General features: G+C 36.1%; 1 protein-coding gene across 1 annotated transcript in view; it reads right to left on the reverse strand.

The window, feature by feature from the left end:
* Positions 1 to 15680, reverse strand: part of LOC149806208 (cleavage and polyadenylation specificity factor subunit 4-like) — a 37006-nt gene that overhangs the window by 16340 nt on the left and 4986 nt on the right. Inside the window, exons 2-3 of the mRNA XM_089951148.1 lie at positions 13869 to 14072; positions 8366 to 8461 (exon numbers count right to left, since the gene is read on the reverse strand). Coding sequence (XP_089807274.1) covers positions 8366 to 8461; positions 13869 to 14072 — 300 coding nt within the window. The remainder of the gene's footprint in view (positions 1 to 8365; positions 8462 to 13868; positions 14073 to 15680) is intronic.

Consider the following 15680-nt stretch of genomic DNA (forward strand, 5'->3'; position numbering starts at 1 on the left):
CTGCCACCTTGTAAATCCAGCCCTACTAAAAGACAACAAACTTTCTATATTAATACACAAAGGGCAATAACTCTTGCCCATTATCTCCCTTTGGTAATGCCAGGTGTCACTAGTTTTTAGCTGAGCAAGATAATAACATGCATGATTGCATGACTGGGTGGTTGGGAGGGGTTTAAGAAATGTCATTGGGTAAGTATTCTCAAAGAAACACAATTTAGTTAAAAATTTGCTTTTTCCTTTAAATACGTTCCCCAAATCACATTACATTAGAAAAAAAAGTAATAGGATGGGATGATGAGCTTTCAACCTCAATCTTGTTTTCCTTTGAGGGAAGAATAGCTGAATTCCCCATGCAAACAATAATGATGGTCTCCTGATTACACAAACAACACAGCCTGGGCTCACTTGACCTGTGACCCTAAGATATAGTTAAGAAGGTGATTATCTTCTTGCCTAATAAATTTCACCAGTGAATCCAGCATAGCTAACAGCAGGCTGTGTTGATTGAGCCAGTTGGGTCTGGTGGCCATCTGTGCTGCCACCATTGACCTACCAGATTCAATGTTGCCTTTGCTATGCCAAATCTCTGGTATGGAGCCTCAACAAGGTTGACGGTGCTTGCCATCCAACAGCTTCGATTATTTCTCGAGTCAGAACATTGCATTCAAATGACAGGCTTGCTGAGATTGCTTGAAACTTCTGAGCAGTAATCTACATGAAGTGACTCTGATATGGTACACAAAGTGTATAACCCACATCAGCCATGAAAGGGCTTGAAGCATAATATCCTGTGTTCCAGCTCACACCAGAAGGAAGAGGCATTGGCATATGCCACGACTTGTCTCGGTGTGTTTCAAATAAGTGCTTGACAGCACGAACAGGATCTCGCATAGCTGCTATTCTCAGCCTGACTATGGAAGAGAGTGAGTGACAACTCTTTGATTACCAACAGACTATTTTGGCTATGAAGCCCTGTTGTGTCAAGAGAGCCACCGAACCCTCTGATCTGAACTAAAGATAGTTTGGGTCAGCATAAATAGCTCTCTTACCCTGCATGCAGAAGCTAAAGCTATCAGGATACATGAACTGTATGATAGTGACTTTAGTGAAGTGTAGGCTTGAGATTCAAATAGATTCAAATTGAGCCATGTTAAATCCCAAGATTGGTTCCAATAGGAGACAAAATGAGGAATATTGGTTGTTTCAGACCAATAATGTCTAAAAGATCTGATATGTCTATATCCTGCCCAAAAACATGTCTGCCATGATGCCAGAATGAGTCCAATATCACGGAAATGTAGCCTTTGGTAGAGATTGGATCCAACTGTTTCTCCTCAAAGTGCCAGAGAAAAAGTCAACCAGTTGCGGGACTGAGGCATGCAGAGGGACAATGTTGTTAGTATGGAACCAGTCCCAGTCACTTTCCCTCATATGCATTCAGAGTGGGAGGTCTTCTTGCTCTCGAGATTCTCTCCACAAGTGAAGGTTTGAATTGTCTTGCATGGCTGAACTGGTAAGAGCCAAGCATGTAGAAGAAGAGGACAGTCAGGGCAGGTAAGGAGTAGTGGATAATGGAGAACATTCGGGTTGGCTGGAATCTTCCTGGGCATATCAATTGCTGGAATAAGTAGATCAGTGATCCAGGATTTGTCCCACGTGAGAGGGGCTATCAGAATCATCTTGCCATTCTTACCGTTAACTTCTGGAATTTTTTTCGGACTCAGCACAGTGGGAGAGGAAGCAAAAATACACCCACAACCCCTCCCACATGACTGACAGTGCATCCATGGCAAACGTTTTTTGGATCTGCAGAGATGAAGGTGGGTAGCTTGTGATTCCAACTTGTTGCCAAGATGTTGATCATCAGTAGCCCCCAAAGTGCACAGATCCAAGTGAAGACTGATTGATAAAGAGACCATTCCATATAAAGGACTTGACCACTTCTGGATTGAGTCTCGGCCAAGACACTGAAACTACCAGGAAAGTGTCCAATTTGTATGTTGATATGGAGATTGTTGCACCAATGTAGAAACTGTAAAATCAGAACATGCAGGTTGGGTGATTTGGTGCATCCCTGTTTGAGGAGATAGTTCACCACCACTGAGTTGTCGGACCCCTAATGAGGACCATTTTTGCCTCAGAGTCAGTCTTTTCAGAAGGCATTGATGACAGCCTTCATTTCAAGGATGTTGATATGAAGAGGCCATTCCCCTCTCCGCCACATGTTGCTGATGGTAATAAGGTCACTGGCATTGGTACCTACTGTTATTTCCGCTTGGGGCTTCTCCAGTGGTATTACCATGGTCAGGCAACCTGTGTTACCCCACTGATACTGGAATGATCCAATCTCTGGCATGATTATGACTGCTTTATCAATGGGACTTGACAACGGGTACCACTTTGTAAGAACTCTCTTGCTGAAATCCAGGTCCTGTTGGAAAAAGACAAAATGATTCTGATAATGCAAAAACAAGTAAGCCCCACCAGATTCCAGTTGGTTAAGAACTCCATACTCAGACGGACAAAGTTCTGGGATGTACTGAAGTCTGACTTTCCCAGTTCAAATAAGTCCTAGATGATCAAGAAGAGAAAGAAGATCGTTCCTGCCTTGGAGTAAGATAGAGCTTACAATGTGTTGCTGTAGGTTGTCCAGGTATGCTGCCATAGTTGTAGATGACATTGACTGGAACAGGGCACCGGTGCAATCCATAATTTGAGTAAAAACACAGGGGCTGATGTCAAGGCCAAAGGGAAGAACAATGAACTGATAAACTGTGTCATAGTAAGCAAATAATTGGAGAAAATGTTCTTGACATGGAGTGGATAAGGATGTGAAAAATATGTATCGGTCAGATCAAGGCTGATGGCATACTTGTCCCATCCAATCGAGAGGTGCATTCTGTATGGTTGTTTTCTAGTGATCGATGTTGGTGCATATGTGACTGAGTAGATCCCCTGCCATGAGGCTGCTTAACATCACTTTATGCTGATAAGGACTGAGTGGCTCCAAATGCCTGTGTGGGTTAATTGGTGAGGTAGAGGGACATTTTCTGAGCTGCCTGCCTCCAAACGTCCTCTATTCTTCCTCCAAGGCAGAGATAACCCAAACAGGGTCGTCTGGAAAAGGAGGGTGTGACAAGGTTGACATGACACACATGCAACACGTTATGTCAAGAGTAGACTGGCCAAACCCATCAAAGTATTGGCCATGGTATGGTGCGCAGCCCTGGTCACTGACCCTAGCAACCCTAGCAGTCGCCTCCCAAACATGGCTATTGCCTGGTGTCTGCAATAACATCCAGAACCAGCTCTGATGGGCATGGAACAGACTTGTCCGCCCTATTAAACAAACAAGCATACATATGAACAGCTACTATATTCTTGTCAAGTGTCAGGAGATCAGATCTGAAGGCATCTGTCACCATAAGGCTGTTTATTCCTCCTCCTCAAGATCTTCCAATTCTTTGGGGCGACAGAAAGCGTGGAGGAGATTCTGAAATAGCCAGCATCCTAAAAATGTCCTTAAAAGTTAAACTTCAATCTGTTCCATGGCTGGATCTGAGTAACATGTGAAGGATGGTAGATTTGAATAACTAGGTGTACTTGCAGTGCTAGACAAGACATATCAGGTGGTATAACAGCTCAATTCCATCTCTATGAAAACATCAGTAGCTGTCCCTGTGGACAAGCAGTATACATAAGTAAGTTTGGCACTGCCAGCTGGTTTGCCCAGTGAATGGTTGGCCTGGTAGCTGGAAGTACAGAAGATGGACTAACTATCACTGGTACCGGCCGCTACAAAGGCCTGGCTGGACTGATATATTCCTCACTGAAATCTCCATTATAGAATGGGCATGTTGCCAACGGTACAGTCGGATGGATGGATCTGTCACTAAGATACCCTTAAGTCATAACTGGCTGGACCGATTCAATGAAAAGGTCCCCATGTTGGAACAGTTGGTGGTGGTGCAGTCTTCATATGCATTAGATCCAAAGGATCCAGTGTGAACAGAGCGTGGTCGGCCTGGATGCTGGCAGTATATAAGACGGTCTGGCAATCACCAGTACCGGCTGCATCAAAGGCCCTGCTGTACAGAGAGAAGGATGATTGCTCTGAATGTGCATTTCATGCGCAAACATTCTCCTGAAATGACACAAGAAAAAACAAAGCACAGATTAGCAAATTAGTATCTGACTAACTAGCTACTAGCATAAACTGGCAAGTCAGTATATGACTAATTAGCTAAAACAGAAGCCCAGACTTCCATTGATTATGTATTATAGACAATGCATATCATAAATGGTGTATACATAATATAAACAAAACAAGAGTCATGGTAGACTTCCATGCTCTGAAGTTGCATATTATTCATTTAAACCGACATTCTGCTCAAACAACACAAAAACACAAATTAAAGCAGAAACTAGTAATATACTGAAATTACTAAGCCGACAAAACATGTAACTGATAGAGCAGTGAAAGTGTCATATCAGAAACCTAAGGCCCTCTTATGAACTTATGCAAAATGCTTAGTTAATAATTAAACCATAATTTTATCACTCAGCATGAAATACAAATAAACTAAACATAGATGTCAAACAGCACTTCAGAATTTTGCTAATGGATGGAGTAAGTGAACAAAGTTGAAGGTTAGCTAAAACATAATGACCTTGTATAAGGTCAACAAAATCACTCAAAAATTGGCAGAAATTGTAAAATAATACATACAACATGCAGCAGATTGAACAATTCACACAATAAATCAAAAAAAGAATGTTGGATGGGTCCATAGGAACACAAAAACAGCTAGATTGTCCGAGGATGAATTGTATGATGTGTGGCATGTACAACAGTGAAGCTAACAATTGGAGACACATGGCGGTGACAAGAGGAGGTATTGGCCAAGAGTTATTGCCCTTTGTGAATGGACTTGGACAAGGGGAAGACAATTTTTCATCTTTTAGTAGGGCTCGATTCGTGAGGTAGCATGCTAATATTCCTAATATAATGTGATTGGGGAATGTATTCAAAGGAGAAATTAGGATTCACTGGGCATATCCAGGTCCATTAATAATAAAACGAATTATCTTATCCACTGTTTGACCATACAGACATATGCAAATTGGACTTTTGCTATAATAGCTCTTGCAGATTTTCAACTGTAACCTATTTTTGCTGATGAGGTCAAGTGAAATAAGTATATACAGGTTTTGTAAACGAAGTCTATATTCAGGTTTCATATCTGTCTTTGGGAATCTATGATCAGAGTTTGTAACTGTGTTCAAATATAATCTGAAAGGACTCATTTATTCATTTATTTAAATTATTACTGAAATTACAAAGTGCTCATAGCCTTTTTGGACTAAAACACTACTTTGGGATTATCATGAATTCATTCAAAGATATTCTGGATTATATCACTGTAATATATTAAGACTATTGGTACATCAGCAAATTTATGGTTGCTGTAATTCATCTTGAACATTCTATACTTTAGGACCTTTTTTAATATAACATTTAGGATTATTTGAGATTTAATTTACAATATTTTATGTTCCTCTTAAATTTCTGCTTTGTATTCTAGGGAAACAAATATTAGTTGTTGATTTTACAAAACTTGTTGGTTTTGCTTCTTTCTGTTACTTAGTGAAAGACCATTTAGTGGTAACAGATGAATGCAAATTAAGTCAGACTCACATAGTTTTTATATGGTTGACTTTAATGAAGCATCTATATGCAAGTTTTCATGAGTGTAGGTGAAATAGGATTCAAGATTTTGCTGGTGTAATGAACAACTTAAAAAAGAGAAGTCATCAAGGCCTCCAACATACATCACAGTGACCTGGTTTTTGTATAGCCAAGTTACTCTGAGTTGTATCCACATAACCATTTTCCTAAGTGTATGTGAAATTGTAACTGGGATACACCTCTCCCTTGATAACTCACACACAATGGGGTCCAAAAACAATGACTGCAGTTCTAGCGAGGAACCTCTTAAAATTTACAATGAGGATGCTTTCCCACCTGGACAATGACAATGAGAAGTGAGGACTGGGAAGGGGGACGTTAAATGGTGTATTACTTGTTTTACATATAATGGACTGAAATATCAACTGAAATATCATCAAATATTGTAATTTACTGTTTACTATGAATTTCTAAGTATGGAAAACTTTACAACGTATATGAAAGTTGCTAATTTCATGATGCTGAATCAGATTTCCAGGCACTAATCACCATTTTCAACAATAAAAAGGGCAATATATCAAATTTCATTTACTGATTTTTATTGCGATTTTCTTCACATTTAACAAATAGGAACCAATTTTGGAGGCATTTTTAATGTTAAAATAAAGAGGGATCCATGCCTGATCAAGCATTATAAGCAGGTTTGCAAGTTATCTGGGCATGACTTACTGAGGGAGAGGTGTATTGTGAGTATAATGAATTAACAAATGTACAAATGAAGAAACGCACTAACAAATGAGCACACTGCTATATCCCCTCCCAACACTGCTACTGAGGGAATAAATTATACAAAAACTTATTCAGAAAGTCCAACCCCAACTCATTTGCATCTCTGAATAATAATTTCTGTGGGTGGGGGTGGGTAGGTACAGAGCTGCCAACCCTCCAGACTTGCAATTAGTAAAAAGAGGGATAAATATTAGTGAATTTTTAACACAATTAGTGAAAATTTATACCATGACACTAGCTTCATCCATTTTGATGGTCAGTACTGCTTATATGAATACCCCAAAATAAACTAAAACACATTATTTGTACTGATTACATGTACAAGTTTATTTGCAGCAAAATATACTGATATACAAAATCTTGACACTATTTGTCAAGATACGATACTGTAGCAGACTTGAACTACCTCAATCAGGCTATGGTAGATTTGTTTTCAAAACTGTTTAGGCTTCTTGCCTGCTGGTTAATGTTGGTGACTAAAATTGTAGCAAATGTTCAGCACCTAAGGAGGCACTAATGCTTGTCTTATTTTTCCTCATAACAGTAAATAGTCTTTCATTGTCAGTCTTGCTGATCTCCAACTGAGAAAGGCAGGTTATATATATTCAACAAGACAACTCAAAAATATGCATTCGTAGCCTGAAGGTCTTGAGTAGTTACCTTATACTCCAGAGCTGGGGGTGCTCTTAATTTTCCCAATATCTATTTGATTTTTTCTGGCAGTGCGCTTTTCACATTGTTCTGCCATATGCCCACAAAGGCTCGTATCAATGCTTACAATTTATCTGTCACACATGTACTATACAATAATATTATTATATAGTACATGTATGACATGTAAACTGTAAGCAATTCTAAAATATGTGGCACACTACTGTGCAAAAAACATAATCTATACTTCATTTTTGTGGAATACAGATCTTTTTCCTTGGAGGTGAAAACATTTGAACTGTAAAGTAGCTTAATTATGAAATGGAATTAATCCAAAGAAATGTTGAACGGTTAACAGTTAATACTGTGAACACATGGACAGAGCAAAAACATGTGACATTTAAAACAAAAAATCAATGGGCCCCAGTTTTCTTCACATGCATTTGTAAAACTTCTGTTCTGAATATAGATTTTATACTTTACAATGCTTGCTACAGGGCAAACTGTAACAAATGGATTAAGTTCTGCTAACATCATGACTAGCAATACAGGGCCATTATTGACATCAGTGACCACTGCTGCTATTTTGACTAGCACTTAACAGGATAAAAGTTATTTTATTCCTGATTTAAGTGATTGAGAATTGGGGAATTTGTGATTTTTTTCCATGTGGCATGACTTCATGAATCACTATCTCAAGCTGTGAAATTCATGCCAAAATCGTGAGGGTTGGCAGGTCTGTAGGTACTAAGCTTCAATGTTACAAAAAATGACATTTTGTCCATCCTTTATTTCCTGACTATGCCTCTGATGGAGAAGGTTGTATTGTTTTGTTGTTGGTGTTGTTGTTGTTGTGGGGTTTAATGCCATTTTTCAGCACACAATAGGCTATACATGGCGGCCAGTATTAATGGTGGAGGAAGAACCTGGGAAAACCCTGGAAAGAACCACTGACCCATGAGAAGCTACTGGCAAGCTTTCTCACATACCAACATTGACCAAATCCAAGACTCGAACCCACACAGACAGAGGTGAGATGGCAGTGATCCGTAACAGACAGCGCTTTAGACCACTCGGCCACTTGGGGCCCCCTGTATTGTTTTCACTAGTGGAAACTTATCTTAAAAGTTTTATTTTATAACAATAATAAAATCATAAAAATGTTACCCAACAAATAAAGTGATTTTGCAATAAGATATTCTTTATAATGCATCAAATGCTATGACTGCTCCTCACCATGTCTGCAGAAGCCCCTGTCATACCATGGACAATCCTTGATTTTCTTGTCTGGGTCTATGTGCAGAAAGGGACATTCTTTGTTGCTACACTGACCTGGATAAAGTAAACTGAAATTATATGACTGAAATAACAGAGATAACAAATTTTTTTTTTAATTTGTTGACTCTAATCAGATCATTTATATGTCTTTTGAATCAAATTATTTTCATGGGTATAAATTTGTGTAATGTGGGGAAAAAACTACACTTTCAATGGCACCTAAATTCATGGACAAATCTCTGAACAGGTGTCCTATTAATTGTCTTTATACTTGTTATTTTTTTCTTCTTTAAAGGAAAATATTAAACATAAAATGTGTCCTGAACAAACTGTGGATATCTGCAATATCTGGTGGATATCCACTCAATCTAATGGTACTTTCTCATAGCTTTCATTGCATTCATGCAGTGACTTGACAGACACAAGAAACAGATGGGACTAAACCCTGACCATAGCAGGTGTCAATTTCATACGTTCACCTGTACAAACAAAAGTAGTAATATTTCTTTTGGTATTTAGCAGTGGCATATGTATAGATTAAAATGCATTATATAGAAAAAATTCCATATTTTAAATTTCATGGATATCCACTGAATCCCTGTCCCATGACAGAACATGATACAACAAACTGCCTGGCTAAAGTGTACATCTCTGTCGATCAACTACATGTACATGCATTTGACAGCATATGTACACACAGAAATTACACAAGTACATGCATTTGACAGCATATGTACACACAGAAATTACACAAGTACATGCATTTGACAGCATATGTACACACAGAAATTACACAAGTACATGCATTTGACAGCATATGTACACACAGAAATTACACAAGTACATGCATTTGACAGCATATGTACACACAGAAATTACACATGTTCTGTAGGAAGCTTTGTATGTTCTTTCTCAATAAATGATATTTCAAAAAGTGCTTTTTATACTGGTTATAAACTGTCACAGTTTTCCTTACATTTCCATACTAGTTCAAAGACTATTTCAAATTAATGAAATATTATAAAAAAAATTAAAAAAAGAAAATCCCAGCTTAACACACCCACATATATAAACATTCATAAAAAACAGTTACTGTTGACTGCATTCAGCTTTAGATAAGGTTTGAAACAAATGCTTTTCAAACAAACAGCATAATTAAATTGAACCAAATTGAATAAATGTCATCCCTTTCAAAGATATGTGTGGCAGTAATATTTTTTGAAAAGTAAGATACAAGTAATGACTAATAATTAAGACTAATGTAGATTATAAAGCAGCCCCATTACTATTTATAGTATATATGTAGACTATAAAGCAGCCCCATTACTATTTATAGTGTATATGTAGACTATAAAGCAGCCCCATTGATATTTATAGTGTATATGTAGGCTATAAAGCATCCCCATTGACATTTAGTGTATATGTAGACTATAAAGCAGCCCCATTGATATTTATAGTGTATATGTAGACTATAAAGCAGCCCCATTACTATTTATAGTGTATATGTAGACTATAAAGCAGCCCCATTACTATTTATAGTGTAAATGTAGACTATAAAGCAGCCCCATTACTATTTATAGTGTATATGTAGACTATAAAGCAGCCCCATTACTATTTATAGTGTATATGTAGACTATAAAGCAGCCCCATTACTATTTATAGTGTAAATGTAGACTATAACGCAGCCCCATTACTATTTATAGTGTATATGTATCATGAAGTACACAGGATATAATGACACGCATTTCATAATTCTTTCTAAAGTTTAAGTAAAAATAACACGACGTCATAAGCACATATAAAAACAATAAAATTGTGATATACAAGCTATGCTAAAAAAAATTATTCTGTGGCCTTATTTGTTATACCTGGAAAACGACACTGACTAATTGAGAGCATGGCAATTTTTTAATGTGCAGAATTCATGTAAGCTGTATTGACAAGTGTCCTCTATCACTATATGAAGTGATTTTCATGAAAAGGTTAAGTTTGTTGTGCCTTGAATTTATCATCAGACACAAGCTGAGTGATATACTTACTATTATATCAGCTGCTGCACATATTACCTTCATGCCTTGAATCAACAATGGTCAATCATGTATTCAAAATTCTTAACAGACTCTAGTGGACACCTTTGACTCTGAGCATCCAAGTTATTCTTTGCAATGACATTTCAAATAAACATTATATGCTAATGAAAATGTTTCCTGAAGTCACAAAAGCAAACACTATAACATGAATAAGATATTAGTCAAGAAAATTGAATCTGAACTTGTAATGTGGGCTGTGTTATTCTCATTAAAAACATTTTTATTTTCCCAATTAATCTTTGGATGTAGCCCAGTTCATCACAGCCATACAGAGCTATGACATATTTAACAAAGCTTTGAACTACTGGCCTACTTTTTCTTTTCTATAAATGCATCTTCTACATCTTTGTAATCAGTTTATTATATGTAAAAGTAGAGTTTGCACAGTAACCTGTAACTGAAGTAACCTATAACTCAGATACCTGTAGCTGAAGTAACCTGTAACTGATGTAACCTGTAGCTCCATCCATACCCAGATAATGGCACAGATTACAGAGTAGGACATTGTTTAAATATGCTACAATAATTTTCATTTCTGAATTCATTTACTGACAATATTTAGAAATAAAAATGTTGACATTGCTCTTTATACACAATGAATAAATAAACAGTTGTTCAGCAATGCGTTTTGTATTGATTATGTGAGAATTTATGTAATTAATTGGGTTATTAAGTTACTGTGCTTTGTTTCCATAGTATGTGTAGTTTAGTTCTATGTTACTTGAATAAGAAAACATATTGAATACTTCAAAGTTATATTGAGCATCGAATCAAAGTTTAAGATAACTGTTTTGTGCAATTTCTGTTGTCATACATATGCATGTTTTTTTATTCACTTATTTGAATTATGCCCTCTATTTCCTAGTATGCATATTTGCATTTAAAATTGGTTTTAAGCAATAATTTATTTTCAACCAGAAAATCTTCTGAGTTCTATCTATATTATAAACACAATTGGTGCATGTTTAAAAACTATCATATTCATATGCAATGCATTTTGCCAATATCACTTAAAAAGAGGACAGAAGCTATACATTGTGATGAATTTTAACTGAGTAACTAGATCACAGTATTGTAATTGCAAGCCAGTACAAATGCTTGATCAACCACCTTTAATCAAGAGTTTTTCACTTTACTTTCTAAAAGTTCACTATAAAATGGCAGTTGAAAAGATTTTTAAACTTTTTTTAAAATAACCCCTGTACCACGCAAATGACAGCAAATGCACTCATCTGTCAGCTCATACTGCTCGTCCTAATTTCGTTGTTGCCGATAAAACTTCACCGTAACTGTTTATAGACAACACAATGAAGAATTAAAGTCAGTATATGAATGAACTAATCCCTTTTTTCAACTGAATCAACACAGCAAACATGCAACTGCACCTATTTTCAGAAAGAGGGGTTTTCTTAATGTAACCACTCACTTAATAGCATCAAGCATCATTACAAGAGTCTATTGATAGGATTGCAAATACAAGGTTTTATTATTTGTCTACGTACTTGGTGTAACATTAGGCATTGGCTAAATAGTATTTGCTTTGCTGGGTTTTTTTTTCCTTCGTATTTTCACAAAAGTGAGTGATCTCAGAATACAACCTTGACCTTACAGCATCTCTTGAATTCCGCAACATAGCATTGCCCAGTATGTTTCTGACCTACATAACAGCATTTAAAAGATAAAACTTCAATAATGTAACATTTAGACTCTGCTTTCTATCAATTGTATATTTTCCTGAATATATCTGCCCAATGGTTTACGAAATGAGACAATCTAATAAAGTAACATGTCCCAGAAACAGCGATATCCACCCATTATTTCTCCATGACAGGTTTACTTACAGTTCCAGATTGATTTTTATGGAGAAGATAATGTACACACGTAATTAAAATATTCATGATACTGATTCTATTCTTGAAACATGAATTTACATAAGCTTAAGTTTCGAAACACAAGTTTGTATATTTTTATCACCAAAGGATAACTTGGGGAAATCAGGCAGTAACAGTTGCTAACTTACTGGGGAAAGGGTTAATGGTCGATCAGCTATCAAAACACATGCCTGCAAGTGTTTGTTTGTCATCACAACTGATATAAACACTAACTATTTGATGGCTTGAAGCCTACATTTTGCCTTGAGTTATAAAATAACACTAGAACTAACCTGGCTAAGGCGAGGGAACAACTCAAAAGGCCGTTCATTCAATGTTTCACTAAAAAAAAATCACAGAGTGAAGTCATTTTCACTTTCCTAACAGAAGAAGGTGAAGTTTACATTTTTTGGGCAACTCAGTCGCCCACTTCACCTGGCAGCATGACCCCTGCAAACATGATGTGACCAGGTGATGCCACAACTATCATAACAACTTCATTGCCCTGACTATCAATATGCTAATGTCCGAAACTCTTCAGCCAGATATTTAAATTTGATTAGTGGATTTTTTTTTTTTAAATTGGGTATCTATTTCAATTCACTTAATATATTTATTCCAGATACATCTGAAATTCTGAGTCTGACTTGGTTATAAAAAGGGCTTGTAGCAGCCATGAAAACTGGTACCAAATTCTCAGCATCTGTTGGATGAAATTCTAATTCAAATATTTTCTTTACTCATTTATAATCTTTAAAAAAAAAATCACCAACATAAATATGGTGTGTTTGCCATTCAAATAGACAAAATGCAATAGTGAAGTTATAAACTGTTTAACAATGATTTGTTGCAATAATGGTTACCATATTCAGTGAACATACTTTAAACATCGCCTAACTGTAAATACTGAGTTGAATGTCTACATGCAAATTCTAATCTTGGCAATAATATCTTCATATTTCTGTCCCAAGTGCAATGACATTATTACTACACACCCAAGCAATCTTACATGTTACATACAGATGTTCAATCCATATTTCTACATCAAACACCCAAATATTAACCACTTGTGTGCCTACACTGGTGTTTCTATGTAGATATTACTATATGCAGTGAATCAAATTTTATAAATCCCAGTTTGTTCATACAAAAAACAAAATATTTCAAAAGCATAAAAAAGGATATAATACAAAACCTTATTCATGTTCTTCTGTACAGAGTTGAGGAACGAACATTTTTGATAAGGCATATGAATACATCACAGCCTGAGGGCCTTAACTTATTCCTATGCCATATCAAATTTGTTTTTTCTGCCAAATCAGAACAATAATCAAAATCATAAAACAATACTGTTGCTAACCTATCAATCATACTATGTTTTACCCCACTTTAGATGTAAAACTTGAACTGGGAATCTTAAAGTTGACGATACCTGTCTTCACTATCTTCACATGCTTAATGGAGACTGAACAAAATATTCCTTATGCAATCACAACATACCAAACTTTGAGAAGAAGTAGCATTCAGGCATCTTGGTCATATCATACTCATGAAGAAATTCACAGTCATCTCCCTTTTTACATAATCCTCGTAGCCAATGTTTGCAGACAATGGTTCTGTCTCCTTTGACATGCCGAAAGGGACAAGCACTTCCTTTGCTACAGACATTTATCAAGTAAAATGTGCACACTGCTGCTCCCGACTCTGAAAAATACGCAACCAGATGAACTACTGACTCATAAATTTATTACACTTACATACAAAAGTAAAGGCATTTAAGAACTAATAAAAAAAAGTCCATATTAAAAGTCTATTTCTCTGGTAGAATTTATTCATCTAGAGTTGAAAGTTTTTACTGCAAAGATAATGAAGCTCTGGAGTGTTCAAAATTACCAAGTACATTAATGCCCTTGATTTTCGCTTGGTTTTCTGTTATGTGTCATTACAGAACAAGTTGATCATCCATTACCGATAGTGTAATAAATGAACAGTCATTTAAAATAAAGTGGGGGTGGTGGGGGTGATTTCAGTATGGAAGATTCAATAATAATTTTTAACAGAAATCTCCATAGTAATGAGGTCCATGTGGGCTTGAGACTGATCATCAAGCTTACATAATTTGACCATTTCAATAAGCATGCTTATGTAATATTGTAAGAAAAAAAAACATGTAAACCAAGGTTCATACCGAATTCTGAATGATAAATTCAAAGATTTTTTCCAAACTTTCAAAGACCACAAACTAACATTTCCAAGATCTATTTTCGCTAACATTTTGTATACAAGTTATATTATATGAGAAAACAATGAATGCAAAATACTACAATATTGTTTAATGATGAAATCAAACTGAAAGGGTCATCAAAAGAAAGAAACCAGGAAAACTCGACTACATCGAAATCTAACAACCTTGGACAATTTTATTTGTGATTATGGAAAGAAATTAAAATGTCTGGGTTTATTTCAATTTTCAAAGACTTTTAAAATCCTCAGGGTAGTCTGCTTGATTTTCCCAAACTTTCAAGGCCTTGTAGGCTTATCCAATTAGATATAAGATCACTTATTATAGAACTGTATTACACCATGATGGTATCGGTCCCTTTACAAAGTTTGACATAACAAATAGTCCCAAAAGTAATAAATTCTCAGCTACAAAGTTTGACATAACAAATAGTCCCAGTAGTAATATATTCTCAGCTACAAAGTTTGACATAACAAATAGTCCCAATAGTAATAAATTCTCAGCTACAAAGGCTGACATAACAAATTGTCCCAATAGTAATAAATTCTCAGCTACAAAGGCTGACATAACAAATTGTCCCAATGGTAATAAATTCTCAGCTACAAAGTTTGACATAACAAATAGTCCCAATAGTAATAAATTCTCAGCTACAAAGGCTGACATAACAAATAGTCCCAATAGTAATAAATTCTCAGCTAATCAGATCTAATATCAGCTCAATAATATAAACAGGCCTTGCTCAAAACAAAACTAATTGAACATATGACATCTTGATGACGTCTGCATATATTCCAAGTTAAACCAAAATCAGACTGGAAATTTGGTTTCCTGAGAAGTTAAAAGTTCAGCCAATCTGATGCAAGACCACCTTCTTTAATATGTGTGGATCTCACTCATTATCAAATACATCTATTTTTATGATATCAATTTCTTTTATTGGTTTTATCAAAACTGTATCGTAAATATGGCCTGCAGAATGGCAGCAAGCTCAGCCATCAGAAATAAAGCATCCAGAGTGGCAACATGCTCAAGCATCAGAAATAAGGCGTCCAGAGTGGCATCATGTTCAG

Source organism: Sinohyriopsis cumingii, chromosome 2 (genome assembly GCF_028554795.1).
Source record: "Sinohyriopsis cumingii isolate HCF-2022 chromosome 2, ASM2855479v2, whole genome shotgun sequence".
NCBI classification, from domain to species: Eukaryota; Metazoa; Mollusca; class Bivalvia; order Unionida; family Unionidae; genus Sinohyriopsis; species Sinohyriopsis cumingii.